This window comes from Acartia tonsa, chromosome 1 (assembly GCF_053477335.1).
Source record: "Acartia tonsa isolate MP-2025a chromosome 1, ASM5347733v1, whole genome shotgun sequence".
Taxonomy (NCBI): Eukaryota; Metazoa; Arthropoda; class Copepoda; order Calanoida; family Acartiidae; genus Acartia; species Acartia tonsa.
In genome coordinates, this window is record NC_137260.1 from 49,902,141 (window position 1) to 49,929,919 (window position 27,779).

A 27,779-nucleotide genomic window follows, 5' to 3' on the forward strand; every position below is an offset into this window, starting at 1 on the left:
AGTGCTTATCTATGAAGATTTTAGGCGGACACCGGTGTAATCCGTTTCTAAATATATCTTAAATTGTGTAATAACAGTACAAAAACAATGATTCAAGCATATCATGTTATGTTACTGTTCTGTGCAAAAATTCTATGGACCCATCCTCAATGCAAACCTGTTTTAGTATAGTAACACTTTTATGTGAAAACTACTTGTTGTGAAAAGTTTAACACTCCCACAATTTATTTTAGCAGTTAATTTTTTGTCTATGAAAGAAAAAATTACTTTTAGTGATGTTTTTAAAGAAATATTGTTAAAATAACTGCATTTTAATGGATTAAAAATTATTAAGCAATAAAAAACTACGTATATTTGTTTTTGTAGATAAAAGTACATTTTATTATTTGTTAGTGTATACTACTATGTTAAATGTGAACTAAAAACATATTTTCTTATGGTTATTATTTGGAGTATTCAATTTTTTAGTTTGCTACACCCCCCCCCCCCAATCTTACCTATTCTAAGTCAAATCCGTTGGCGCTATGTCGACATGTAATTTCAATGCTTTATGTCGGTTATAGGGCATTAAATCAAAATATCGATATACTATCTACGATTCAATTTCCTACTTTAAATTTTTAGATGCTTTTCTTGGACGTCACCGAAACTGTCCCAATTTTGTATAACTTTTGCGGAACAAGTTCCAATTACGTCATATTTTTCTTTCCCGAAAAAGAGAAGGGGGAAAGAAAAAAAGGGAAGGGGGGAAGAAAAAAGAGATGGGAGAAAAGGGGGTTTTCCCTATCTCTTTTGAAGAGATTTTCTTCCCCCCCTCCCTTTTTCGGGAAAGAAAAATATGACGTAATTGGAACTTGTTCCGCAAAAGTTATACAAAATTGGGACAGTTTCGGTGACGTCCTTTTCTTGTCATTTTTGTACATCTATTTTTAGTACTTTTTGGTTGAACATAATCGTTTTAGAATTGCCAAAAAACCTAAAATGGCTATTCCCGGGATTGAAATGAACACAGGAAGATCTATTCCAGCTATAAGCTTTGGGACAGGTAAAGATATAACCGATAGCATGCAAAGATTTTAAAGGGGATATATTTCTTGTTTAAGTGAGACCTTTCCAATGCCTAACTCTTTGGTGACTTAATTTATTAGCTTCACTTTACACCAGACATTAAGTGTAATTATTGTTAGGTAGAAATTGTAAACTATAGCTTATAACGTATAGCTGCATAACGTTTTTTCCAGTATGGCTTCGATACCGATTAATATATTCTGGAAAAGAAATGGTTTTCAGTGTTTTTGAAAATCATGTCTAACATTAATACCTTCGGCCCTTCAGAGCTTTAAAGGCTTTTTATTATTTAATCTTATAATTTTTCATTTTAATACCTATGGAGAGCTTCTATAAGACTATGCGATAAATAACTATTCCTCCTCTCTTTTAAGTCACCTTTTTGCATTACTAAAATACAATCTTACAACACAAACACTTTCAATAAAAAATGATGTTATTTTAATTAATTAGGAACCTCATTTTTCAACAGACCAGATGATGTGGCCTCAAACATCAATGATGCATATAAGGTACTGGCTGAACTTTCTGAAGCTTTTTATAGAGCCTATAACAAATGACGTTATACTGGCCTACCACTGGTCAATTCAAATGTATAATGACCTGCCATTGTTAATTTAGTCTGTGTATCGGCCTAGTGTTGGTTATTTGTATTCTATAACGTCATTTTTTATAGGCACTACAAAATGCTTCGAATCTTTTCATTTGTTTATTTGAAATCTTAGACCTTAATAATATTACCATGCAAAGCGTGTTATATAAAGCTCCATTTCCCCTAATCTTTCTGTATAAATTATGTAACTGTGGATGTTTGTAACGCTTATTTATCTTTTAATGGGCAAATCCTATACAAATTTTAGGCTAGCCTAGGCAATCCCTAACAAATTTTCTCGTAATTATTTGAATCCGGTGGATAGGAACCGGTTCTCATCCATACGAAAAAACTATGTCTAGCATCGTATTATATCCAGCTTTCTACGAATATTAAAATGTACAATCATAACATTAAAACCAGTTTTTTTAGCCGGTGCCTTCGGCTCCTCGGGGCTAAAAAAACTGGTTTTAATCTTATAATTGTACATTCTATATCCGCGGAAAGCTGTTTATAATACGATGCGAGAAATAACTATTATGGAATTTGTCCTATTTGATTTTAGAAAGAATTTTTAGATATTTGCAATGCACTGTAAATATGTTTGCATTATTACTTTTTTATCCGACTTCTATTTTAATCCTTTGACATTCCATGCCAAATTTTTTCTTCTTCTTTATTACATGTAAATGTTTTTTGAAAGGCTGGATTTCGTTGCTTTGATACAGCTACAATTTATGGAACTGAAATTGGACTAGGTAAAACTAATTAAATTAAAAATTACATTTTGTAGGCAACTTATAAATTTATTTTATAAGATTCTAAGTCAAGTTTTCATTTATTAGCTTCCATGAACATCGATATTGATATTTTTAAATAGGCAAGGGCCTTAAAGAGCTGAATTTGGACAGAAAAGATCTTTTTATTACAAGCAAAACTCCAGATTGGGCGTGGGACAAGGTAAGTTAATTAATTGAATCCATAAGTATCCAAGCTCATAATATTCTTCATTTCTATTTTATTGATAGTATTTTATTCACAGCTTGAGATTAGCTCCCACCCCCTCCCCCCTCCTAAATAAATCGATTCTAGACAGGGAAAATAACTCTTATTTTGCTCACGAAAGAACGAAAATTACCTTTTTATCCTCATTTGTCAGTTGTTCTTTGTATTTTTAAAAATTCAAGATATCTCTCAGCATTATTGTGCATTTAATCGTCTTAGTCATGTAAATTACGCGACAAGTGGGTGATGATATATTATTTACATTTATATATCTACACTACATATATATTATTTTAGGATAGCATTGTGGAAAGTGTAAGAGAATCTTTGGCTAAGCTGCAATTGGATTATTTAGACCTTGTTCTTATACATACACCAGCACCTAGGTAGTGTAGCATCTCTATATTTAGTATAGAATAGGTTGGATTATTTAGACCTTGTTCTTATACATACACCAGCACCTAGGTAGTGTAGCATCTCTATATTTAGTATAGAATAGGTTGGATTATAACTTGTATAACTTGGTTGTATTTATAGTGCATATCTAAAAATTTATGTAACCTCAGGCCGGGTTAAATATGGAACATTATAACCACTTTCTTTTTAACATATAGCAATTACATTTTTTATTATGATTTTATGATTTGCAAGTAAAAAGTACTATTACTATGGCGTTTTTTTTTTTTGGGGGGGGGGATTAAAATTGAGTTGGATTAGTTAGATTGTAGATCAAATCCTCTAAAAATACAATTCACACGCCTGTTTATATTTATGATCCTATTTAAAAAATTGTATTCAGGTATGACATGCTAAGAAGATTGGGACTAAAGACTGAGGAAGAGATAAAGAATCTTCCAGATTGTTCCAACCAGGAGGTGATGAATGGTGCTAGGCTGCAGGCATGGCTGGGCCTCCAGGTCTGTGTACAGAAGGGTCTGGTCAGGTATATATTTTTTAGATGCTTTGTCTTTAAAAATAATAAACATCATTGCCAGACAGTTGCTTACTTTCAGGGTTGCATGACTGCATATTTGATTAAAAAAGCTTGACTGCATGCAGTTGAGGTTCATTATATATTTTTAAATGGCTAGAAAAGAAAAGTTGCAGCTTCCAAATCCTAAAATCCAAATTTTACTTTTGTTTTCCCGTATTCAAATAAAAATATTAGTCAAATCTACAATTGATTTACATCTTTATTTTGTGACTGAGAGACAGTGGCGTGCACTGGTTTTGCCAGTAGGTCACGCACCCGTTAATTTTGACATCTCCTAAAATTAAAAACGGATTGAAGTGGGGTAGAGGGTGTAAGCTTTAAAAGGGTGTAATAATACTGTGAAAGAGATGTAATTTTATTTCGGGTTTAGGGGGGGGGGGGTGTTATACATCCCCAATTTGTCCATATACTTATTCACCATACTCAAAAGTGCAAAATGCCTACTTTTACTAGTAAACTGACAATCCCCCACCCCCTACACCCCTATTTCTGCACGCCTCTGCTGAGAGACAAATTATATAATCAAGTTATGTACCTTTTTTTTTTGTAAAAACGTGTCTGATTGTTTATTTTCCTTATGTTTTATCTTATTAAATATGTAGAAGTATAATCTATGTAAATATAATGCATTAAAATTTTATCACCTGAATTATTATATAATTTTCATATTTTGAACTTATCTCATTAAACCCTTTCAAATGTGAACATTCTGTTATTCTAATAAAATCAGGGTGACAATACAATGGCCAATAAATTGATATACATTCTCTTAGTATAGATTAAACTTATTGTTTAAAAAGTTGAACACTTCTTGTTTGGAACCAATCCATATAAAGTACCCAAAGATTTCACCCAATGAATAAGATAAGGTGGTTATAAAACTTTGGGTTCTAGTGAAATTTAAAGTCAAATGTCCCTACCTTCCACTTAATAAATTCATGACGTTGACTATATGAAATTGTAAAGAAATGATCAAGACTGACATATTGACGACATTTCTATATTTTAATGACATTATAATTACATACACAGAGTTGTATATCTCTGACTAAGTTTTACAGAGAAGCTTCAAGTCAATAGTCGCTGATTTTTGCTATATACATATTTTAGGGATATTGGAGTGTCTAACTACACTGTAACCCATTTGAAAAATCTGCTCAAGCATGAAGAAGTGACAATTGTACCTGCTGTGAATCAGGTAAACAAACTCTTTCTTTAGCTGTTTCATTATGCAACTCAAATTTGAATGCACAAAAAAATAGAACAAAAAATAGTGGCTTTTTGCATTATATTAACATTAGGCCTATTTCTATAAAATTTTCTAGACTAGTTTAGGATTAATTGTTTCCTTAGACCTACTAAGACAAAGACTTACAAACTCCAACTTCTATGCTTGCCTATGAAATTTTATATAATTTGACCAAATAACTACATATACAAATACAAAGAAAAACCAATAGTAACTATTCAAGAAACAAAGACATATTAAATTATTAGACCAGTTCAAGTAATTTTTTGTTTTTAATTTTAAAGGTTGAGTATAATCCATACATGGTTGACACGCCCTTGTACGAATACTGCAAGGAAAACAAAATTCTCATTCAGGTTATTTATGTTTCATTTGTAAACTTAGTAAATAATTCAATGGATTTACAGAACTCTGGATAACTTTAAAAAAACAATGTATAAACCTCTTAAACCAATTTAACTTAATTTCGAGGAGAGTGGTATAAATCACTGTCAAGGGAGGGGGTTTACCCCTAAGCAGGTGTATCCACCTCCATAATTTTCCAAGGAGATTGTATACACCATCTTGCCAAATCTTATTACAGGATCTTTTTACAATAAAAATTAAGGCGTTTGCCCCACTTGGAAATGGAAAAACATTGATGGAGGATGAAGTTATGAAGAGAGTTGCCCAGAAGTACAATAAAACCCCAGCTCAGGTAAAATAAATATAAACCCTTTGTTCATTTAAATTGTTTGCTTGACTTATTGGATATCTTAAACAGAGAAAAGGAAATGTGATTCTGACAAACAATTTTAAAACCCCCTTCCCCTTTTCCTCCTCTTTTTACCCACCCCTCTTCAATTACATAAGAAAAGGATATACTTTCACCTTACTTAAAGGTTTCGTCATTTTTTGTAGAATTTGTTGTTAGAATAGCTAGGCCTGATCTTAACAGTAATTAGGTCTGAGAAGTGCTAACCCTTACCGAAGTTAATACTTGCGCTTCATTAAATCAATTAGTATTGGGTTAACTCCATTGGCGTGCACATTTTATTATCAGAGTGATGTAAATCTTATTGGGTCAAAGTTATGCTTAAGTAGGGGCCTACAAAATTTCAATATGATGGAGGTTTTGATACCCCCCTGCAACTCCATTCTGCAAGCCTATGATAAACTCAACTCAACATTGAGAAAATTCTTCATTTTCATTTTTTTAGGTGGCTTTAAGATGGGCCTGGCAACTGGGAATTCCAACTGTCAACAAAACAGAAAAGGTAGTTCTAAATATTAAAAGTTTTGTATATAAAAACTTAATTGCTATATATTGGCAATAAGACCTAAATACCTGCATTCCTAGACTTTTTCTTTTGAAAGCTCTTCATTCAAATATTGTCTTTGTTAAACTTGAATTTTAGATGATATCTAATACATCTATTTTTTAGAAAAACAGAATTTTATGCTATATTTATCAATACCTTTGTTCTAAAAATCCAGAGTTTTTTTATAAGACACGAGACAATTAAGATAATATTTTTTATCCTTCAGCATGATACAAAATTATCAAAAATAAAGTTACGAAATATCAAAAAGCAAATAGTTACAAATTAAGTTTATATAAGAAGCATTATCTTACTAGGGCGTTTATAATGCAAAAAAAATATAAAGATAATTTATATTTACATTGCAAAAAAGACAAATTTAAGAACTTTGAATTTCAGACTGCAAGAATGAAAGAAAATCTCGACTATTTCGACTTCAGCCTGACCAATCAAGAAATGGAGGTATGTATGATGTGGGCATTTATACAAGAATAAAAACTTATATAGTAACATAATTTCTACATTTTTAAATTTCTTAGGACAAATTTGGGGCGATCTATTTATGGTTTTCCGGGCAAAACTAATTAAGATACTTATTTAAGAAGTATTTATAGCTTCATTTATTTTTTACCAAAGTAAATATGTTAAGGATTGTGTTCATATGTTTAACTCTAAAAAGTAATAGAGTTTGTTTAAAAGTGATAAGATAAATTCAACACAATAAAACTATTTGTTTAGGAAATTACTTCTTTGAACAAGAATGAGAGGAGGTTTGGTGATCCAGCTAGATTTCCTTGAAAAAATATAATCATTAAAATTATAATTAATTGATCTAAATCATGTAGAACGATTTTTTATGTTATAAATAAAAGCTTTAAATTTCCTTTAAAAAAATGTCAATAGTTTTCACTTCTTCCACCTATTCAACAATTGATTTTGGAGCTTTCTAACAGGTATAAGGTATAACCAACAAGCAAAGAAACTCTAAAATAATATTTGGGGGGCAAATGGAGAGGTCGTCAATTTTACGATGTGTTGCCTCCCAACGACAGCTGAAAAACACGTATAAGTTTCGTGATTTTTTTCGAATTAATTTCGTTATTAGTATAATTTAGCTTTATAGTATTTTTGAGTACGTGTGATGGCTGTGTAAGATATTTTTGTTTCGAGTTATTTTGAGAATATAATAAAAAATAGCGTCTAATTATCCGAGGCTTAATCATTTAGTGAAATCAAGAGGTAAGTTTGGTGCAGCTATTTATCTTGCAGCTAAATTTGACGGCTTGTTTAAGTGGCTTACTACAGATTGTCAAGAGAGTTGGCTAATAGAAAAACAAGGGTGTCCCATAGTGTAGTGGTTAGCGCACTACGCTGTGGTTGGGAGAAACAGAGTTCAAGTCCCCATATAGACTTTGCACTTGGTTGACAAATGATGTCGCAATTTGTCAGATTATGATCACGCAACCTTCCCTAAGATGCCCTAGGGTTGTAAGGGGGGAGATTTGTAAAAAATTAGGATTCTACAAATCAAGCAGCTCTAACCATGCTTTCCCTCTTCCATGCTCCTCGTATGAGAGTGCCGTTAATTAGGGTGGCTTAATATGGAACACCTGCCAAAACTCTAGGCTAGGGTGATTTAATAATTGAGTAGCTTCCACGAGAATTGCGGGTCAGCTTGTAATGTAACATAGAATACAATCAGCTGTGCGCGAAGCTTACCAATCTAAGATTGGTCAAAGGATTCTCACTTCCAGTCTCCATAAGCATCTGAATCCTAACTTCAGAGAATCATGGCTACAACAACAACAATAGAAAAACGACAAAATTTAACTTCTACTGAATCTACTAACAAACTGAGTAGCTTCAACTTTATAACTAAACTAACAAAACATAAGTATAGCTAGATAATAAACAACATTTATTTAAAACTGAATAATCTTTGGTATAACATACATAATACATACTATTACATATGCGAAGACTAAATAATAAATGCAAATAATAAAAGGAAGTGTAAGATTGGATTCTCTAAGAACTTGAATAAAACTTAAAATAAAATAAAATTCATTGCTTAACTAATTTAGAAATAATGGAGAAAGAAACAAACCTTACACCAAAGAGTTGATTTTAGCAGATAGATTAAAGTTTAGTAAATTTTTGAAATATTATAAAGGGTAACAGAGATAAAAGAAAATTGAAAAAAAGAATTCAAATAAATTAAGTCAGTACAAACAATTTCCAAATTCGAAGCATTTATACCATTTTCTTTGTACTCTTGTTACAACAAAATTATTAAAGCTTTCTTAATTTTGAAAGAAACAAGGATGACAACATCCATAAAAGCGAAGCTCTGAAACGGTAGGACAAACGGACATTAACACTTGTATAATGTCAGAACTGAATAATCAGAATGTGAATGTATAAGAGTCAAAGCAAAATTGTAAGTAAATTTGTTGAAAAACTGCTTGATACAGGATAATGATTATGGACATACTTACATTTTTAGGACTTGATTATAGAGTTGCTTCGCTTATAACATTGTACTTTGTTGTCCAAGGAATCAGTATACCAAAAATCAGACTAATCGGATAATTAGGTCACTTACAAATTTGTTGTTAAAAATGAAAAAAAAATCAACATGTTTAAAATGGACGTACGGACATTCTGGTAATGATTATAGAGTTGCTACGCTTTCTAACTCGTATCTAACTATTACAGGAATCACCATGCAAAATTTGAAATCGATAGGACAATTCTAACATGCCTAAATTAACGAAAAAAGCTATTTAAAAAAGAAAAAAAAATCAACATGTTTAAAATGGACGTACGGACATTTCGGTGATGATTATAGAGTTGCTACGCTTTCTAAATCGTACCTAACTATTAAAGGAATCACCATGCAAAATTTGAAATCGATAGGACAATTCTAACATGCCTAAATTAACGAAAAAAGCTATCCGTTACGGACGTACGGACGTACGGACGTACGGACGGACGGACGGACCGACCCTAATTATAGAAAAGCTTCGCTTTTAAAAATTATATGGTTTATTAAGCTTTGTTGCTAGACTTAATTTAATATTGGAGATATCTCTTTTAAAAATGTTACCATTTTTTCACCATGAATTTTAGAACTTTTTATAGTCATTGCAAGGTGGCCATACTTGAAATATTTACATGTGCATTATTATAATTAAACTTATTGAGTGGTCGCAAGACTAGATAAAAGCTCGTGCATATAAAATTAATATTCTTTCATAAAAAGGGGGGAAGTAATGAAAAAATAGATCTCGTAATTTAGGTGTTTCTTAGCTTCTGTGAAGTTTCCACTATACTTAAATTACGAGGTCTTTTCAATTATCACCTCCCTTTTAAAAATTAAACAGCAAAAGGGTATTTTACATTAAATTGAATTATTTTTAACACAATTAACGAGCTAATAAATGATAACGATAGTGCAATATAAACATAGCATTGTGATACAAGGTCGATACTTGATAAAGATTTGAGTTCTGACAAATTCAAATCTATGAAAGCTCGCTTCAAATGATTTTATCATTTTTCAGACTACAATTAAATTACAAAATTAATAGGAAATTAATCAATGTAAAAAGAAGAAAATTATTGGACATTTAGAAAATTAGAAATTGATTAAAAATATACAAGCAAATGTTTTCAATTTACTACAGGGATGTAGGAATAGATCAATAGAAAAAATAAAATCTCAGGGGGCAGATAAAAAGGTCGTCTTTACTACTAAGAAAGACTCCCAAAAACAGCTGAAATAATGTTTTTGATTAATTTAGCTGTTGGTTACAGCTGTAAAAATCTATTTAAGGTAGAAACCTGTATAAATCTTCCTATTGATCCTACATCACTGATTACTTAAATGCCAAGTAAAAAATACATTGGTAAATACATATTAAAGTGATTGGACTAAGATCACATATTACACATAAAAATCACAATTATAAAGGAGTAAAAATGGACGTATTGTATTATTTTAGCACTTCAGGTTTATTTAATATAAAAAAATCGAGGATTTTTGTATTCATTATCAAGTGCACTTTTGTAATTAATTTTATCACATTTAATGTGAGAATGTTGCTATTCTCATATTCAAAATAAATGCTGTAATAAGCTTTAAAATATTTAAACACTAGTCTCTCATTGGACACAAAATGACGTCCAATAAGAAAAAGGAATAAAAATATTGGAAAGAAAATTATTTTATTTCAAAATTAATTCTTGGCATTTTGGAATAAAAAATATAGGGGAAAGAAAATTATTTATTTCAAATTTATTTCTGGTCTTGAAATAATATTCATTATTTTATTTTAATTCGAGTGTCAACCAATAAGAAAGAGGCATGCTGTTTTAAAAGTTTGGAATAAAAATTATTATTTTTTGTCAATTCTTTTTTTCAGAGTATAAAATGAGAATAAATTTTCCAACATCATTATTGATTTCTAATTTAACATTTCATACAGTGGGTAATATTTATTTCAACATTTTTTGTCATTCAAAATCAAGTGTCACAAAAATAATAATATTTAACATAAAAAAGAAATTTTTAAAATAATTTTGTTTTCTTTATTTGTTGAAGATTTAAGCCCAAGCTTTTTCTGAGGGGGGAGACCCCCCTCAACCCCCCCTCTCCTGAGGGGGGAAACCCCCCTCGACCCCCCCCCTGACGCTCTCTTCTTTAAATCTTTCATTATTTCTGTAATTTATTCTAACTATCTTATAAATTTCAAAACATGAGATAAAAAGGAAATAATTTGCTGTACATTATTAAAAAATTTAAAAATTGTAAAAAAAATTCCAACATGATTTTAAATTTTAAATACAAGAATATTTTTTCCTATATGATATGTTAAATTTAAATACAGGAATAATTTTGTACTGTGGAATTGAAGAAATAAATGCTGTACATTAGAGTGGCTTGATTTTCAATGATTTTCTAATTTTAAATGTGCTACATACACTTTCTGTCTGAACATCATATAAGAGACCAAAAAATGAGAAGAAAATATTTTGAATAATGGGGAGGCTCGCTGATGCATGTAAACTTTTAGAAAGACACTTGTGGGGAGAATTTTTTTTTTTTTTTGAGGGGGGGGCAATTATTTTTCTTTCAAAGTATAGCTTTATGCACCTTCCCAATTTTATCTTGAAGAGTAGAATAAGAATAAAAAATCTGTTTTTAAAACTATTGATCCTAGCAAGAAAAATCCATAAATAAATTTAAAAACCAAGAGATTTTACATTTAATTTAAGATTTTTCATGCTTGGATGAATATTTTTTAAAACCAATTTGATATTCTTAGATTAATCAACAAGACAAATTCAAAAAGATGCATAAAGCAATACTTTGAAAGAAAAAAAGTTGCACCTCCAGAATAAACTTCTAAAATTTTTAATGCATGGAAACACCTTCCCCCCATTTCCCCTCAAGGACAAAATCAATTTTTTATATTTAGGTTTCTTATATGACGTTTAAACTGTAGATGTTGATTACAAATTCAATGTCCAAAATTGATCCACTCTACTGTACATTGTTATAATTTAATATTTGATGTGGGTATAAACATTAGACATAGATGGTCAATCTGACCCCATTTTTTTCTTAAAAAGAAAACTTTGTTCACTTTTTGTTGTATATGAAATACAGCCCTATAGGCAACATTATTTGCAACTAAATTTTGCAATTATATAATTTTTAGAAAGATAACTTTATTATAAGAAATTAAATTATTTATAACTAACTTATTATATGTTGTGTCATACGCTTCACATTATATGATGGAAGAAATATTTTCTTCAAATATTTCACCCAAGGAAAGCTTTAACCTAAGATATTCAACAATTTATAGCTGATACATAATGTAAACAAAATTCCCTTGTGCTGTCTCTAGGTTATCTCTATTGTATAAATGAACGTACAAAAGAGGAGGAGAGAGAGAAGGAAATAGACAAAAAAGTGAGGGAGGGGGAAGGGGGAAGAAATATAGAGAAAAATAGACAGAGATATTTATTGTTCACACTTAGATGATGTAAATTTTTTGATAGACTTTTTTGAATTTAAGAAAAAGATAGAGAATGAGACAAAACCAAGTATTATATTTTATTAATATTGCTTATACAAGAAAGGTCATTCAAAATTATTTCACCAATATTAAGGTCAAGTGACAAAAATTTAAATTTCCACCTACTTCGCCCCCAGAGGGGGCAATAGTAGAAGGAAAATTTAAATTTTGATCACATGACCAAAATTGTTGAAATAATTTTAATATCCTTTCTAGCATTCACAATATTACGAAAATATGATAAATAACTATTAAACAATTATACTAAAGCTTTACAATATAGAGAACACTTAAATTAAACAATTTATTCAAATTATAATGAAACTAAAAATAATAAAGATTGAATTTAAGTGAGTAATTTCATAGAAATTCTAATATTATGAACATACATATAATGAGCAACTTATTATGATGTTACAATTAATTAAACTATAAATTTTCAGAAATTTAATTCATATAAATTTTCAAATAAACTAAGAATAACCATGTTTTGGTAATAATAATTTTATCTCAAAAGTAGCATAGCTACTCCATGCTATTGGTTAAACTTGAGTGATATTTCTGTTCTTTGATTGACTGTTTCTGGAGCCTCCAGGTACACCACTGTACAAGGAGAGTTGGGAACCAAGTAAACTAGGGTTGGCCATGCCTAAAATAGAAAAAAAATATGTATAAAAAACATAAAATTAGATAGACAATTTTAGATTTAAGTTTAGGAATGATTTTAAACCATTTGCATGCCCTTCCCATTAGAGTAAAACACTAGAGGGAGAAAAAGTTTAAAAACTGTATTTCCCTATCACAATGACCTTGTGCCGACTCTCAATTGGGTCTTTGAAAATCAACCATTGGTAACGGGAATATTATCTGCAGCCAATTAGCAGAAAACAATTTGCTAGCAGTCGTAAGTCATTGAAAAAAATGGGGGAGGTAGTTATCTGTATATGCATCTATAGATCTGTACCTTTCCCTAATCTTTTGATAACCAAAATCAGTATCATTATTGTATGCTATTCGAGTAATATTAATAATTACCTAAAGTGGAAGAAGACACATCACTATTCATTAATCTTTGGCTGGACTTATTGAGCACTGAATCATAGTCTCGGATACCGCTGCTACCGGCGGAGTCACCGGGAGCCGCCACTACGCCCGGCGGCAGCTCACCGCCGACCGCAGTTATGCCATAGTCATTGTGTATCGGTCCGGTATCATAGTCGCTGTGTATACCGCCGTAGTCACTGTAATCATTGTGGATGGCGTACTCGGGACGGTAGGAAAATCCGGGAGGGCCGTTGGTGGAGTAATGTCTGAAAAAAAAAAAAAAAATCATTAAGATCTCATTTCATCCACAAAATAAGTTAATTTAGGAACAAGCTTTACTTCTACTGGTCAAAAATTTCATCAGATTGCGTTAGAAGTTAACTAAATATAAACAAATCCCTTCGTCTGCTCGACATTCCTTTTTGACCAGGGCGGATAATTATGACTGATGTATGTGAAATATTAATCTGTTAAAAATGAACTGACGTAGAAAAAATTGTAGAGAAGCTGCGCTGTTAGAAAATATTCTTAAAATCCATCTTAAACCAAATTAAAAGAAATCTTCAAGTCCATTAATCATAGTTTCCAACCAGACACAGCCACGATGAAAACTTATGAAGATAGATAGTTGGTATAATTGCGAATATATTGTGAAAAAGTGGTTATTAAAGTTATTATCTAGGCATAAATACGAGCATTATTAACTTCATGGATGCACGATGGATATATTTTCGGTAGCGTAGAAAATTCTTAAGTCATGGTTGTTGGTAATAAAGTATTTTTATTTAAAAATCCTATCATATAAATAAGTAAGCTTTTTTGTGAATATTGAATAATCTCGCTAACCCCTGTGAACCGATATAGTTCTCCTTCACAGTGAAGCCTAATTTCGGTTCTAAGATCGTTTTAGTCTGTTTTATTTTTATAAATAAGTTTTGGTATGGTTTTATGCTATTTTTCTTTTGAATAAATTTTGAAATGTAAGTGGATTGTTACCAAATACAAATTTCTAAAAAATAATTATTTAATATTTTTCGCATTTTTGCATGCTGCGCTAATACTTTAAAAACAATTCGAGATCTTAAGAGACACACATACAGCCAGGTTTCTAAGTATTCAATCTTATTTTGTTAAAATCTTAATCTTCTGTTAAATAAATAAGCATACGTCAGCAAAGATTTGTTTGTTTGCAATTAACAATTCTATTTAAGCTTATCATTTGTGCATATTGATGGCTAAATTTAACATTTAAATGGTGCACGTTAAAATTAATAAAATAGGCCAAAGATGCATTAATATAAAGGGATAAAATGATAATTAAATTGGGTTGTTTATAAGTTTATCTGCTACTAACTTATAAAATCAAGGATAATTTCATTCATAGCGCAGCTACAATAAAAGAAGATTCTATTTGTTAAAAGAATCATTATATAAAAGTAACAGGATGTTTGTCTGTAGCTTATTATCTCGCTAACAATAAAACCTACGATATGATTCTCCTTTACAATGAATCTTATTTAAGATCCAGGAATGGTTTATAACTGATTTAGGGGAGGGTTTATCTACCCTCCCTAGAAAAATCGCACAAGTGCCCATACAGGCCTGAAGAGGCGTAGACTTTAGTGAAAAATAAAAGTATTAAGTATATTAATATGTAAAAACTATTTTTCGCATAAAAATGGAGGTAAGGAGATATCTTTTGGACAAAAAAATATAATTTAAAAAAGTATCTTAAGGCCAATTTAATGATTCCTCTTTCAGTGCAGTTAGTGAACGTCCAACCTTTAATATTGTGTAAAAGCGAAACTCATCCATGTCGTAAATTTAGCCATTATGAGGCATAAATTTACTAAAAACAATACAGATCTTGGTTAACTATGTAAAGAGTTTACCACTAGGTAATCAGGGATACAGGGAAATATAAAGAAAGTAAAAAATAATTTTCCCCAAAAAATATGCAAGCTACACAAATGAAATTAGTAGTTGTAATTTTGGGTAAAGTTGATTCATTGGATTATCAATAATCCCCAGACCAATATAAAGTCATAAATCCAAAATAAATACAGTTAGGGAGTTGAATCCATTTTTATAGAAGCAGAAATATAATCTATGATTATGGTTTGGACCCTCTAAAACTGTAATCTACCTTTCCACTTTCCCCTCTCTTGGTGAAGATATCTTCAACAAGAGAGACAAAAGTGGAATCTTATATTTCAAAAATCGTATCGGCGTTGAAGATATCTTCACCAAAAGAGGGGAAAGTGGAAGGGTAGATTACAGTTTTAGAGGGTCCAAACCATAATCATAGATTATATTTCTGCTTCTATAAAAATGGATTCAACTCCCTAACTGAAATAAACACTTTAGATAGCTGTGTACAAAAATAGAGCTTTTGTATTTTCAAAAATTACTTTTACAATTTTCAGCGCAATGGTATTATTGAGTTTGAAAAGTCTTTGTTATTTATATACTTTGGATCTTCTTGAGAGCAGTATTTTAATCTTCGCTCTTAAAAAAATCTGCACATCCTTTACTTATGACGTTCTTGATAATCATATTTCCAGTGTGGCTTCGAAACCGTTAAATTATATCCGTTGGATAAGAACCGGTTCAGAGCCTTTCTAAAAATTGATGTATCATAAAGTATTATAGACAATTTTATACGGATAATAAATATCAAAATCACAATATTAACACCAGTTCTGTTGACCCCAGACTCATATGGTCCACCAAACTAAAATTATTCTTATATTTTTAAATTTTACTATCCGCAGAAACTGTCTTAATAGATGATTATTCTAACCTTTTCTACACTGTGTTTAGTAAATAAATAAAAAACATTTACCTGTTTCTATCACTAGCCATGTGAACATCCTGAACAGAATAATTATTGCCAGGATGATAGTTCACCACATCCGGATAATCAAACTCGTTTCCGCCGCTCGGATGACCGGAATAGTCGGCGTAGCCGCCCGGAATCCGGGTCATGTAGTCCTCCGGCTCTACCCACAGCCCCTCGTTGGTCCGGCTCAGGTCGTGGTTTGCGTGACCGTTGTGGTTGGTGGAGTGGCGCAGGTTCTGGTGCTGCTGCTGTTGGGCCTTTAAAAAAAGATTTTAATAGGATTATACTTATAATATTGTAACTGAAAAAAACCTTCATATATGTTAAAATCGGTGCAAAGTGTCTGTTGAGCGGGACTATCCAGTACCAAATATAACCTAAGCTTACCTGACCTAAACTATAAACTGTCTTTATTACCAATTAAAAAAGTATTCAACAATATAGGTAGGTGAAAGCAGAATAGAAGACAAAGGTATAATATTCTGACTTAGGTATTATGAATACCTTTAATTTTCGTCTAATTTTACAGTACTAAGACTACAATTTTTGTAACGTTGTTTAGATTTTTGAAAAATAACATAACCAAAACACTATAATATTGACCTAAAAATTAATAGGGTATTGTTCAGTTAATAAATAGAAAACTGTTTACCTGGATCTGTTCTAGTTGTTCCTGGTGTTTCCTTATTTCATGTTCAGCCAGTAGTTGGGAAGCACTCCAGTAAGTTGGAGTCAGGTTGTTCGCGAAACTTGTGTTGGAAACCTAAAAAAAAATATTCAACATTAATTTGGGATTGATATAACTGTCCTATAGTATTCAAACCTTGCATTAAGATAATTAAAATATTTTTTACATGATTGAATCATCTCATTAACTTTTATTATTGACAACTAAATTCCTAGGACGATTGGGTAAAATGGTATAAATAGTATACTCAGTTTTGCGACAAATATAAATTGAGTTCTATATCGTCTGATCAAAAACGAAATTCCCACTTATTCATTTGAAGGACTGTATGACTAGTTTGAGCTTCGCTGATATTGTTATTCTTGTTTATGTTCATATATTAGCCCTATCCTAATATAAAGAGTAGTAAGCTTTTTTGTCAGTAGCGAAGGGTCTCGCTAACCGCTGAACTGATATGGTCCTCCTTTACAGTGAAACTACTTATAGATCTCAGGATGGTTTTAGGCTACTTTTTTTTTTATAAAAAGTCCGAGTATGTATGCTATTTTCCTTTGATATAGAGCCCCTAGATGCTAGGGGCACAGCCGCTACCTAGTGATTTATACTTTTTAAAAATTGAAAAGTAAATTAGAATTTAATAAATAATAATTATTGTTCCAAAAGTAATTTTTGATGCTATATGTTTTGAAGCTATAATAGCATGGTTCATATGATTCACACTATTTTTCTTCCATGCTTACTGATCTTATCATATCAATTTATAAGGAGCAAAGCTTTTTAATAACTCGGGTTTATCAGTACGTATTTAAGTAAGCCAAGATATCATAAGAAAATTGACTGTATATCTTAGGTATTTTAATGGATTTAAAAAAAATAATAGCTCAGTTTTCTTTGATTTAATGACAATATCTGCCAAAACTTGAAGCATTCTAATCCTAATATATACCTAACAATAACATTTGGAAATTTCATACTTTTTCTTTAAATTCAATTTTTTAATTAAGGGGTTGCCTGTAAATTGCTACGATGCGTTACTACCAATGTTTATATTTGTTCTTGTTTACTCAATTATCAAGTCACAACTATAATTTATTTATCTAGAGGTTAGAAGGGGGATCAGATCATTTGCTAATAAATCAAAAGAAATTTTAAAATAGTTTTAAAATTATTGTTATCAAAAATAAAAAGAGGAAGATTATATTGGCAAAATCTGTATTTTCTTTAGACAATCTAAGATGTCTGTTTGTCTTTCTGTGTGCCCCAGAGTATCACAATGATTACTGAACCGATATGGTTCTCCTTTAGAATCTAGCTTGTTCTGGAAAGGAACTATTTTCGGGGAGGATACCACCACCCTCCCAAGAGAAATCACATTTTAATTACCCCCCCCCCCATTTTTTAACCTTTCCTAGATAAAATTGAAAATAGGGGGTAGGTCGACTTCCGCCCTCCCCCCCTACAAACCTCAAGTGCCCCTAGAGGCTTTTTCGAAAAAAAATATCAACTATGTATACCTTAGGGTGTGGAAGATTATTAGATATATTATTTGTCTTTTCTGCCTCATAGCTGTCTGTTGAAGTGCTCTCTTTCCTGCTATCCCCATCTGTTGTACTCGGGATTCGAACTCCATTGCTTTTCAGGTGGCTGGCAAACCGAATTTTGCTAAACCGTTGATTTCTCCTAAATTAAATCTTTTCATTAGATACAATTAGTAATTTCTCATTAGAAATTTAAGAAATAAAAAAAAATAAAAAAATTATGTTGGTTAAACAAATTTTCGAAAAAAAAATTAAGCTAACCTGAAAAATCTGCAGTACAGACCAATGAGAATAACCAGGAGAACTACTACAAGAGCTCCAATAATGGCTCCAACCAGAGTCCAATCATTTGTCTTCTCCAGAATAATTGGCTCTGTTGAGGTGACGTCAGTTGTGGTCGGAGGTGCCGGGACCCTCACGAGCACTATGTTGGACATACGGCCACGGTTGCCAGCTTCATCAAAGGCATACAGGCCAATGTAATAATAGGAATTGTAGTATTTGAAATTTATTTCCTTTTTCACAATAGTTCCTGGTGAAAATGTTTCTTTGAGTCCGTCCAAAGCGGGGGCAGGCGTTGATGGTGTCAAAAGTTCCTCAATCTTCTGCGAAAACACAAATCTGTAGGTCATAACATTGCCGTCATTAAAGTCTCCGCCAGGCGCCGTCCAGGTAGCCAACAGCTGTTGACTATCCACCAGATTTGTAACTTTTAAGTCGCCAATTTTCCCTGGACGAATTTTATCGCCAGATCCCAACCGGACACTCTGAATGTAAACTGAAGGACCAGTAATTTGGCGCTGGAATACGCCGAGTCGTTCAGTACGTTCAACCGGGACAGGTACAAAAGATCCGCAGCATGGCTGGGGTCCGTAAGGTCGCTGGTGACCCCCTGTAATGGGTTGTCCAGGACTCACAGTGGAAGCTGCACCAGATTGGTCGTCGACAACAACCTAAAAATGAATTATTTTAACCCAAATTAGAACAGTTATTTAATAATCCTTGTTAATTTACAAAGCGAAAAGAACTAAAAGAGCTCCGTTACATGTGTAAAATAGTTTGCAAAAATATCCGTAATCAACCAGAAAATTACAAGTCTGCAATTTAATGCCAGGGCGTGTACAAGTGGTGTTTTTTACCCGATCTCAAACCCCCTCAAAGAAAAAAAGTCTTGTACAGCTTTATAAAAAAAAGAAAGAAAAGTTTACATTTTCCACCCCTATTATAAACCCCCCGACGATTTTGATTTAAGGAGTTGAAATAAGGTGAAGTAAGCCTTTACACTGTGTTACACACCTTCTAAGTATATTTATGTGCACGCACTTGGTTAATTGTACAAAGGTTTAACTCGAAGAATAAATTCTACGTAAACACCTTTTTTACAAGTACATTTATGTATACAATTAGCGCTGTTGGGTAATATTTCATTAATAAGAAAAAACATACATAAACAAATGGTTGGTCTTTATTGCTATCATTACAGATTCTTTCTTTCTGGGGTCAATTACAAATATTATAAATCTGAAGTAAAATAGAGAGTAGCTGTGCTTCTAAAAATTAGAGCGGAAAGGAATTCTGACACATACCGTTTGTATTATCCAGTACTTTTTTTTGTTGAGTTAATAAATAACAGAGAAAGGTCAATGGGGCAAAAATTAATCTCTTCCCTCCCACTTTGAAAAAATGATGGCTTGTAAGTAGAAGCATTATAAAAGGATTGTTTTCCCCAAAGAATATTAAAAAAATTTCTTAAAAAAACATAGTTCCATAGACAGGCATGTGTATTTCTTTAATTGGGGGGAGGTGGTATGGTTAACTTATTTTTTATTGACATATCTCTTTATCCCAGATATAAAAGAAGGATTTGTATGATTCCATGGTCATTTAACTTTTGATAAAAAACACTAAATATTTGAAATGCAAAAATCATGAATAATCATAACATGAACAGAGCGTTTTATTAAATCTTGATAAAAAAAAATAATAAAAAACTACAAACAAAAAGCATTTTGTATTTTTTTTGAAGTGCTTCATCTTGAATATTAAAATATAAACCTTGAAAATACCAATAAAAGCTTTACTTTTAATAATTACAGCAGTTACTTAAATCTCTGAGCAGACAAACAGACGGACAGACAGACTCTAAACTATTTTCTTTTTACCTGATAAGTATATTTTCCACTTGAAGGATATTCCGTGATAAACTTGCTATAGATTCCATCTCCTCGAGTTATATCAGGCTCTAAAATAAAATATCAATATTAATAAATCACGAAACCTCTAACTTAAAAAACTAGAGTAAAACTCTAGCAAAATGGTATAATGCAATTTGTACAAGGATAGAAGGGAGTTGGACTGTAAAGTATAACCACATTATCTTCTTTGTATTTGGATTAAGACATATTTGGAATTGTGATTGGTTGGTTCACACTTCACAACTAATAATTTCAATCTACAGAAAAGGGTAATTTTATTTTTCATCAATGGAAATGTACATTAATATATCGTCTTATGCCGTAGGATCCCTGATTTTGGAAAAGTTAAAGTATGTTATTGTTAAGGTTGCAATTTCTGCTAAGGCAAACAAAAAAATTACATCAAATTGGCCATAATCAAAATTTAAATACTTAACAAACTTGTTATATTGTAGTTTATTATGTTCTCATTTGTATTTTATAACTTTTACATATTTAGAAATAATTGAAAACTTGCTTAAACGTAAAATTAACACACATGGTTATTATTGTAGAATTAAATGCAATTTAAAAGTCCACCAAATCAGGGATGTGGAGCCGATATCATGAAATAGAGAGGATGCAATTCAAAGGAATGGTTGTCTTTTATGGAAATTATTTGTAATCTAAAGACACTTAGATTGGTTCCAGGACAAACGCAGGAGTGACAAACGTCGGAATGGATAAAGGCAGTAGTGACAAATGTCGGAGTAGATAAAGGCAGGAGTGTGTAAAATAATAAGCTAATTAAGTATTTCTATACAGGTTAGGTTAGGTTAAGATATGATTATACAAGCCCCCCGCATTTAAGCATTAAAAAACCTATAAGATGGTTTGAAATAAGTTGGGTGTCCACTCCGACGTTTTTCACAACTGTTTTTGTCTTAGAACCTTTAGAATTACATCAAATGATGTAATTTTCGCCTATAGATTTCTAGAAAGTAGTATAAAGAGGCAAATTTAAAGCGTAATTTAAAGTTAGTGGTAAAAAGTGTCAAAAAAGCATTGTAATATTTACAGGATCTTTACAATAGTCAACCCCAACTTAAATATTTTTTAAAGCATTCTACAATCTAGATATGCCGATAAAAGTTACTGGCAGTTTTATCATGGCTCTTGCTTCGGCTCCACATCTCAGCTCTGAATGACTTACAAGTCCTAAATTAACCAAGTCATAGCCTTCAAAACAAGCGAGATTTTACTTTATTTCATTTGACATAAATCTGGGACAATTGAGTTTATTAGAGTAACACAAAAACGACTTTCAATGGAAAAAAAAACACTTGAAACTAATAAAGGAACAAATCTCTGAAAAGTAGGGTTGGGCCGGATACTTTTTTGGCCGGATACCGGATATCCGGCTGATTTCAAATGCCGAATATCCGGTTATCCGGCCAAATTACCGGATATCCGGCCGGATAACCGGCCAAATTACCAGATATTAAGTAGTAAAAAAAAAATTTCTTCAGAAATCTTATATAAATTTACATAAAGTTAAACATATTTAGAAAAAATGTTCTTCTAGCTTCAATAATAAGAAAATTATAGCCATTTAAAATTTTAAAAAGCAGAGATTTTTGGTGTAAAGTATAAAAAATTATAGAGCCGGATATCCGGCCGGATAGTTTCAATATCCGGTATCCGGCCGGATATTGAAAATGGCCGGATATCCGGCCACACCGGATATCCGGCCCAACCCTACAGTGAAAAGTAACAATTGACTATTTAGTAAATACTCATTATGAGTAAGAAAATGAATAAATATTTACAAAATTATATAAATAAATTGTATATGTATCTGTATGTCAAATAGACAAAGAAAAGAATTTAAAATGAGTTTACAAATTCTAAATATGTTCTATTTTAGTTGGTTGTTATTTTAAAATTATTTAGATATCCCTTTATTCCAAATTGGCAGGCTAAAACACAAATGAATGACTTAACCAAAAGTCCTAACACAGACAAACACATGTATTTTGTCAAGAAAAATTTGTGACATAATTTTCAGTTATTTTAATCGATTTAAATTGTGTTAAATTATTTTTGGGCTAAAAGCAAGAAAGATGAGTTTTTTTTAATGAGGGCACATGAATTTAAAGACTATAAATAATCTGAGAGAACAATTATTAAAATGTCAGAATAGTAATGCAATTAATTGGCCTATAAATTGATGTAAATCCCCAATGAATTTACACAAAACAGCCCCTTCTGTAGATTACAACTAGTGGTTTAAACGCTAGGACACTCAACTTAATGAACCAACCAATAAAAATTCAAGAAAAGACCTCAAAGTTGTTAAGCTAATAAAAAAATATAATCATAAAACTTTGGGGGCCAGTGTAATAAACAGCTTAATGTCCCCTCCCTCCCTCCCTCCCTTCTTGAGGTTTATCCGATAGTTTTTGTTTGCTTTTGCTGCGCTTCTTTTAAAAATGGACAAAATAATTCTTGTTAAATATGCAATATTAATATCTAAGAAATAAATTTCCCTCAAACAGACGAAGGCTAAATGATAAACGTAAAAGAATTATGCTTAAGACTTTTTCTATTAAAAACTAATTATCACAATTCCTAATTTTGATTATTTGATATGCAAAATAATATTGTTAATCCGCTGAATTTTGGAAAAGCCTCCTTTACGCCCACCAATTCATTTATCCTTCATACCAACTACAGCATTTGCAGCTTCCTTATTTTAGCAAAGGGCAGGGAAAATTATGCCATAACGGGGTGGTGTTTACTAGTGGCGTACACAAGATTTTGACAACCCCTTTACAATGAAATCGAGCCATGACGAGCAGTGGATACATCCCCCGTCCGCATGTCTTTGGTGTTAATACTACCCTTAAAGTTGAAATCTCGAAGGCATGCTTTCCTCATTTTTGGCCCCCTTAAGGTTCACATCCCCTGGCAAAACTCTGCGTACGCCACTGTCTTAATGGACTTAAATCCTGTATTGTTTTAATATGAAATAACAAATTTAATTGTGAAAATTCGAAAAGCTTGGAAATCTTGCTTTTTTTCTAGTGGTAGAAGTAGCTAGACGTGCATGTCGAGTAAGATCTCAGGAAAGGTATAAGTCAACAAAAAAATTATCAAGTAACAGGATAAACATCTTAAGATATTTATTGATACAACTGTCATTACTTAATAATCAATTTTATCACTAATATCATTACAAAATCAAATTAATTAACTAGATTTAAATCCTTAATGTGTTAAATAATTGCTTACAAACCAAAACTTAATAACATGGACGAATAAATACGCCTACGTAATTTAATCAGTTATTCACCCAATCAGAGCAATTAATGCAGAATAATTAAAATTTGGATTTTATTCATCTTTAGAAAAATGCTGGTTATCGTTCATCAGATAAACTAAAAACTTGATGCCAAAAAATCTAAAAATGAACATTAATTTTCCTACATTTTTAATCGCATCTACAAGTGCTCACGAAAAAAACCTGGTTAATTTAAAATCAATTGCTTTGCATCGACAAAAAAATTAAATATGTAGTCATAGAAAAATTTTGATGAAAAATTAGGTAGCTAAATATTTGATGGTTTCACACGATAGATTTGAAAAACTGTCATTATCCCCCCAAAACTTTTCAAACAGTTTCAATGGCTTCTATATTTATCTTTGATTTCTTTATCTATAAGAGTACAATTTTGGGTCATTGTTTGTATTCTAAAGTGTTAAATGATTTTAGTACAGAAAAAATGCAAACTTTTAAACAAGGAATCTGCCAAATAAAATCAATTAGATGGCGCCAGTTGCAATAAAATAAAGACTTTGCATTTATTCATGCAAGAAATTAATTTCAGATTTCTCGTGATGATTACCAGTTCAGATCAACCAGATATGCAGTTCCAGGGATATTAAAGGACAATAGCACGAGCTCTTTTTCTCTAATTATTTGCGTCAAAGAGATACAATTAAGAAAATAAAAATACAGAAAGAGCAAATATATACTGTTGATCAAATTTACATACATTGTTTACTTCCCCCCCCCCATAAAAAAGAAAAAAATGTGTAACGAGTTACTAAATTAATTCAATATGTCCATCTGTCAGTCAGTAAGGTTTGATATTGTTTTTTACTGTGTTTTTTAAAACTCATGACAATGGCAATAATACAATTGAAGGTGCTGAATTTATCCTTTTTCCATGAAATATCAAAACCTTTAAAATAATTAATAAATTCAATGGTTGAAGATATCCAGAATATTTCCGTGCAATTGATACCTACATATCATCCAGCATTTACATAAATATAATTATGTGAAGCCTTTCATATTAAGGATTAAAAGATTGTTTCTAAACAGCTTAAATTAAAAATATTTTTTTTTTATAATTAAATATATGCTGTATTATGATGTTTAAATAAACAAGGCCGCATATGGTAAGGTCACAAATAATGTTCTAAAAAAAGTCTCTAAGAGTTAAAAAGTAGTTAAGAAATTATAGCAGGAAAAATGAAAATGTGCCAAATCTTTGCAAAAAAAGGTAAAATAAAGGACAAACTACCATTATTATTTAAACCAGGAATAATTAAGGAAATTTTTATGAGAATTTTTTCAAAAAATAAGATAGAAGATAACTACTCTAATATATATTATATATATTATAAAATTGAAGGGATCCATTTCGTCTAGAAATACTCTTTACAAACAATAAACATTTCATAATTACAGAATAAGAGGAAGAAACAGCACAGAATAGTTATTTATCGCATCGTATTATAAACAGCTTTCCGCGGATATAAAAATGTACAATTATTTTTTAAAAACCAGTTTTTTTAGCCCCGAGATGGCTAAGGCACAGGCTAATAAAATAGCATGTCGGGGCTAAAAATCTTTATATAATACGATACTATACATAGTTTTTCAGTACGGCAAATATAAATCCAAACTGGAAATTTAAAAAAAAAATTCAAACAGAATTGAAACTGAATATTTTAAGAATGATCCTGATTATCATATCAAGCTCATAAACATTGAATTCAAATATTTTTGGTAGAGATAGAAACTACCCATTAGGAAAAAAGGTCTATCATCAAAGAGGACTATCCACGAACAAGAGCAAGTGATTCTATGCATCTTCCAGCATAGACCCATAGTATTTTTTTAATAAATAAACTAGGTTTATGTTTAATATTTGTTTTATTGACTAAAAAGTTAGGTTTCACTATGGTTTTATATGAAAAAAACTTTTAAATGTTAAGCATTGTTTGGTGCAATATCATCGAATGTTTTGATGAGCTTAAAAGCTTTGACACAAAATAAATTATTGTGATTAAAAATGTATATTGAGAAAAGGGTTGGTAACTTGTAAACAGTTTAATTAATGTACTTTTGCAATTTACAACATTTGATGCTTTTCTGCAGTGTTATTGTATTTTGTCCTTTGAACTCAACAAAGCATTTGATGATATTGCTTTAAAAATTGATTTACATTTCAAAGTTTTTTTTCATATAAAACCATGGTGAAACCTAACTTTTTAGTCGATAAAGCAAATATTAAACATAAACCTATTATTTTCACTAAAAAAATACTATGGATCAATGCTGGAAGATGCTTAGAATCACTTGCTCTGGTTCGTGGATAGTCCTCTTTGGGCTAAAACTTTTATTATTTCCAAAACGATAGTTTCATAAAGGTTCTTTTACTATTTGATATACTAGTTGATTCGTCGTAGCCTCTAGAGGCATTTCATGAGCTGCTTTTTATTCTTGCCATATGAAAACCTTCCCCAAAATGCATAACTATGCATTAACCTACCATTCAAGAATACTTTTTACGTAAAACAAAATGCAAATTTGAAATTGATTTTAATTAAAAAATTAAAAAGAAACTATATATAAAATAATAGGACAAAAACCTATATTACTCATCTTTGCGAAAAATCCTTAATAAGTTAGGGTCTATTTCTATCACTATCAATATATATTGTGGACTGTAAGTGGTTTGCAATACCTAAATTGCATGCCCAGTACCTATGCATTATTTTTGCATAGTGCAATATTTTCACTGCCTCTCTGTGTACCAGTCATTTTTCTTACACAAATTTGAGCCAAAGAGTAATTTTAAATACATTGATATGATTGCAGCCTATATCTAGGGTGTATCCGTTTGTACTACGTTTGTTCGTAAAATGACTGCAAATTCTTTGTTTATAGAAGGATTTTAAGATTAAAAACAAGGCTCAAATCGAATGTAAAGTATAATTAAAATGTTTAAATTTTTAAGCGCAAAGCTTTTCTATAATTAGAGTTCGTCCGTACGCCCATCCGTCCGCAACGGTTAGCACTTTTTTTGAGAGTATAAATAATAACTTTATAAATGATGACAAGCGAACAGAAAGGGATTCTAAGCTGTATACAATATACTTGCGGGTTAAAAAGATTCATTGAATCATAATATATAAAAAACTAAGCACAAAGACAAAATTCAATGAATTGCAAAACTATTTATATATTTTTTTGGTTCCACTCTTTGAAAAAATACAATAAGCTTTATGATAAAAGTGCCCGTATACATTTATGCATTATATTTGCGTCCAAAAAACTGCGCTCTCGCCTAAATTGAAGTGAATTATTAACGTATTAGCTGAGTTCAGGATATATAATGTACATTATAGCATTAAGATTACAAATCTTAAAAATTGGAGGATTTTTGTTTATTGCACTAATTAAATAAGAATATGAGTATTTTGGTTAGTTTTATTTAAAGCAAGGATAATGTTTCATCAAAAAAGGGAATTAAATTGGTACTAGCAGCTACGCCCCTAGAGGCAGTTAATGGAAAGAGGAGAGGCTATTTTTTCCAGGAGTAATTTCTCTTTTTTAGGGGGGGGGGGGGCTGAGGGAATGAGGTACAATCCCCCAAAATAGTTATAAACCTATCTTGGACCCATAAGAAGCTTCACTAAAAAACCTTATCTAGACTCAAAAGAATCTTTAATGTGAAGGAGAAATATATCGGCACACAGAAATCATGTTAAATTATATAAGGATAACAAGGACATTAATATGTATAGTATAGTAAAGCTTAGTAAATAGATAAGGATAAAGACTATAGACACGTTATTGAGAAATCTACTGCTATATTTTTTATCAACTATTATAAAA

General features: G+C 31.1%; 2 protein-coding genes and 1 long non-coding RNA gene across 3 annotated transcripts in view; 1 reads left to right on the plus strand and 2 right to left on the minus strand.

The window, feature by feature from the left end:
• Positions 1 to 901: 901 nt before the first annotated feature.
• On the plus strand, positions 902 to 7,103 carry LOC145322937 (glyoxal reductase-like). The gene is made up of 12 exons (XM_080165336.1): positions 902 to 1,045; positions 1,522 to 1,580; positions 2,364 to 2,418; positions 2,541 to 2,620; positions 2,963 to 3,051; positions 3,465 to 3,608; positions 4,770 to 4,857; positions 5,193 to 5,264; positions 5,516 to 5,605; positions 6,108 to 6,164; positions 6,609 to 6,671; positions 6,948 to 7,103. The coding sequence occupies exons 1-12, from the start codon at positions 982 to 984 to the stop codon at positions 7,005 to 7,007; spliced, it is 921 nt and encodes a 306-aa protein (XP_080021462.1). The 5' UTR covers positions 902 to 981; the 3' UTR covers positions 7,008 to 7,103.
• A 1,007-nt stretch (positions 7,104 to 8,110) lies between these two features.
• Positions 8,111 to 8,442, minus strand: LOC145323063 (uncharacterized). Its single transcript, XR_013880862.1, has 2 exons — positions 8,317 to 8,442; positions 8,111 to 8,190 (listed from the first exon to the last, which is right to left on the minus strand). It is a non-coding gene; the product is annotated as an uncharacterized LOC145323063 (long non-coding RNA).
• Positions 8,443 to 12,549: 4,107 nt separating this feature from the next.
• Positions 12,550 to 27,779, minus strand: part of LOC145323043 (calcium-activated chloride channel regulator 2-like) — a 116,495-nt gene continuing 101,265 nt past the window's right edge. Inside the window, exons 18-24 of the mRNA XM_080165432.1 lie at positions 20,573 to 20,652; positions 18,672 to 19,363; positions 18,387 to 18,552; positions 16,837 to 16,947; positions 16,188 to 16,441; positions 13,334 to 13,608; positions 12,550 to 12,947 (exon numbers count right to left, since the gene is read on the minus strand). Coding sequence (XP_080021558.1) covers positions 12,841 to 12,947; positions 13,334 to 13,608; positions 16,188 to 16,441; positions 16,837 to 16,947; positions 18,387 to 18,552; positions 18,672 to 19,363; positions 20,573 to 20,652 — 1,685 coding nt within the window. The 3' untranslated portion in view covers positions 12,550 to 12,840. The remainder of the gene's footprint in view (positions 12,948 to 13,333; positions 13,609 to 16,187; positions 16,442 to 16,836; positions 16,948 to 18,386; positions 18,553 to 18,671; positions 19,364 to 20,572; positions 20,653 to 27,779) is intronic.

What these genes read in the sequence shown, in the direction of transcription:
- LOC145322937 (XM_080165336.1), top strand. Translation starts at nt 982, where the DNA reads ATGGCTATTCCCGGGATTGAAATGAACACAGGAAGATCTATTCCAGCT. An exon ending in ACATCAATGATGCATATAAG is followed by an intron (nt 1,581 to 2,363) that starts GTACTGGCTGAA and finishes GTTTTTTGAAAG; the next exon opens with GCTGGATTTCGTTGCTTTGA. An exon ending in ACAATAAAACCCCAGCTCAG is followed by an intron (nt 5,606 to 6,107) that starts GTAAAATAAATA and finishes TCATTTTTTTAG; the next exon opens with GTGGCTTTAAGATGGGCCTG.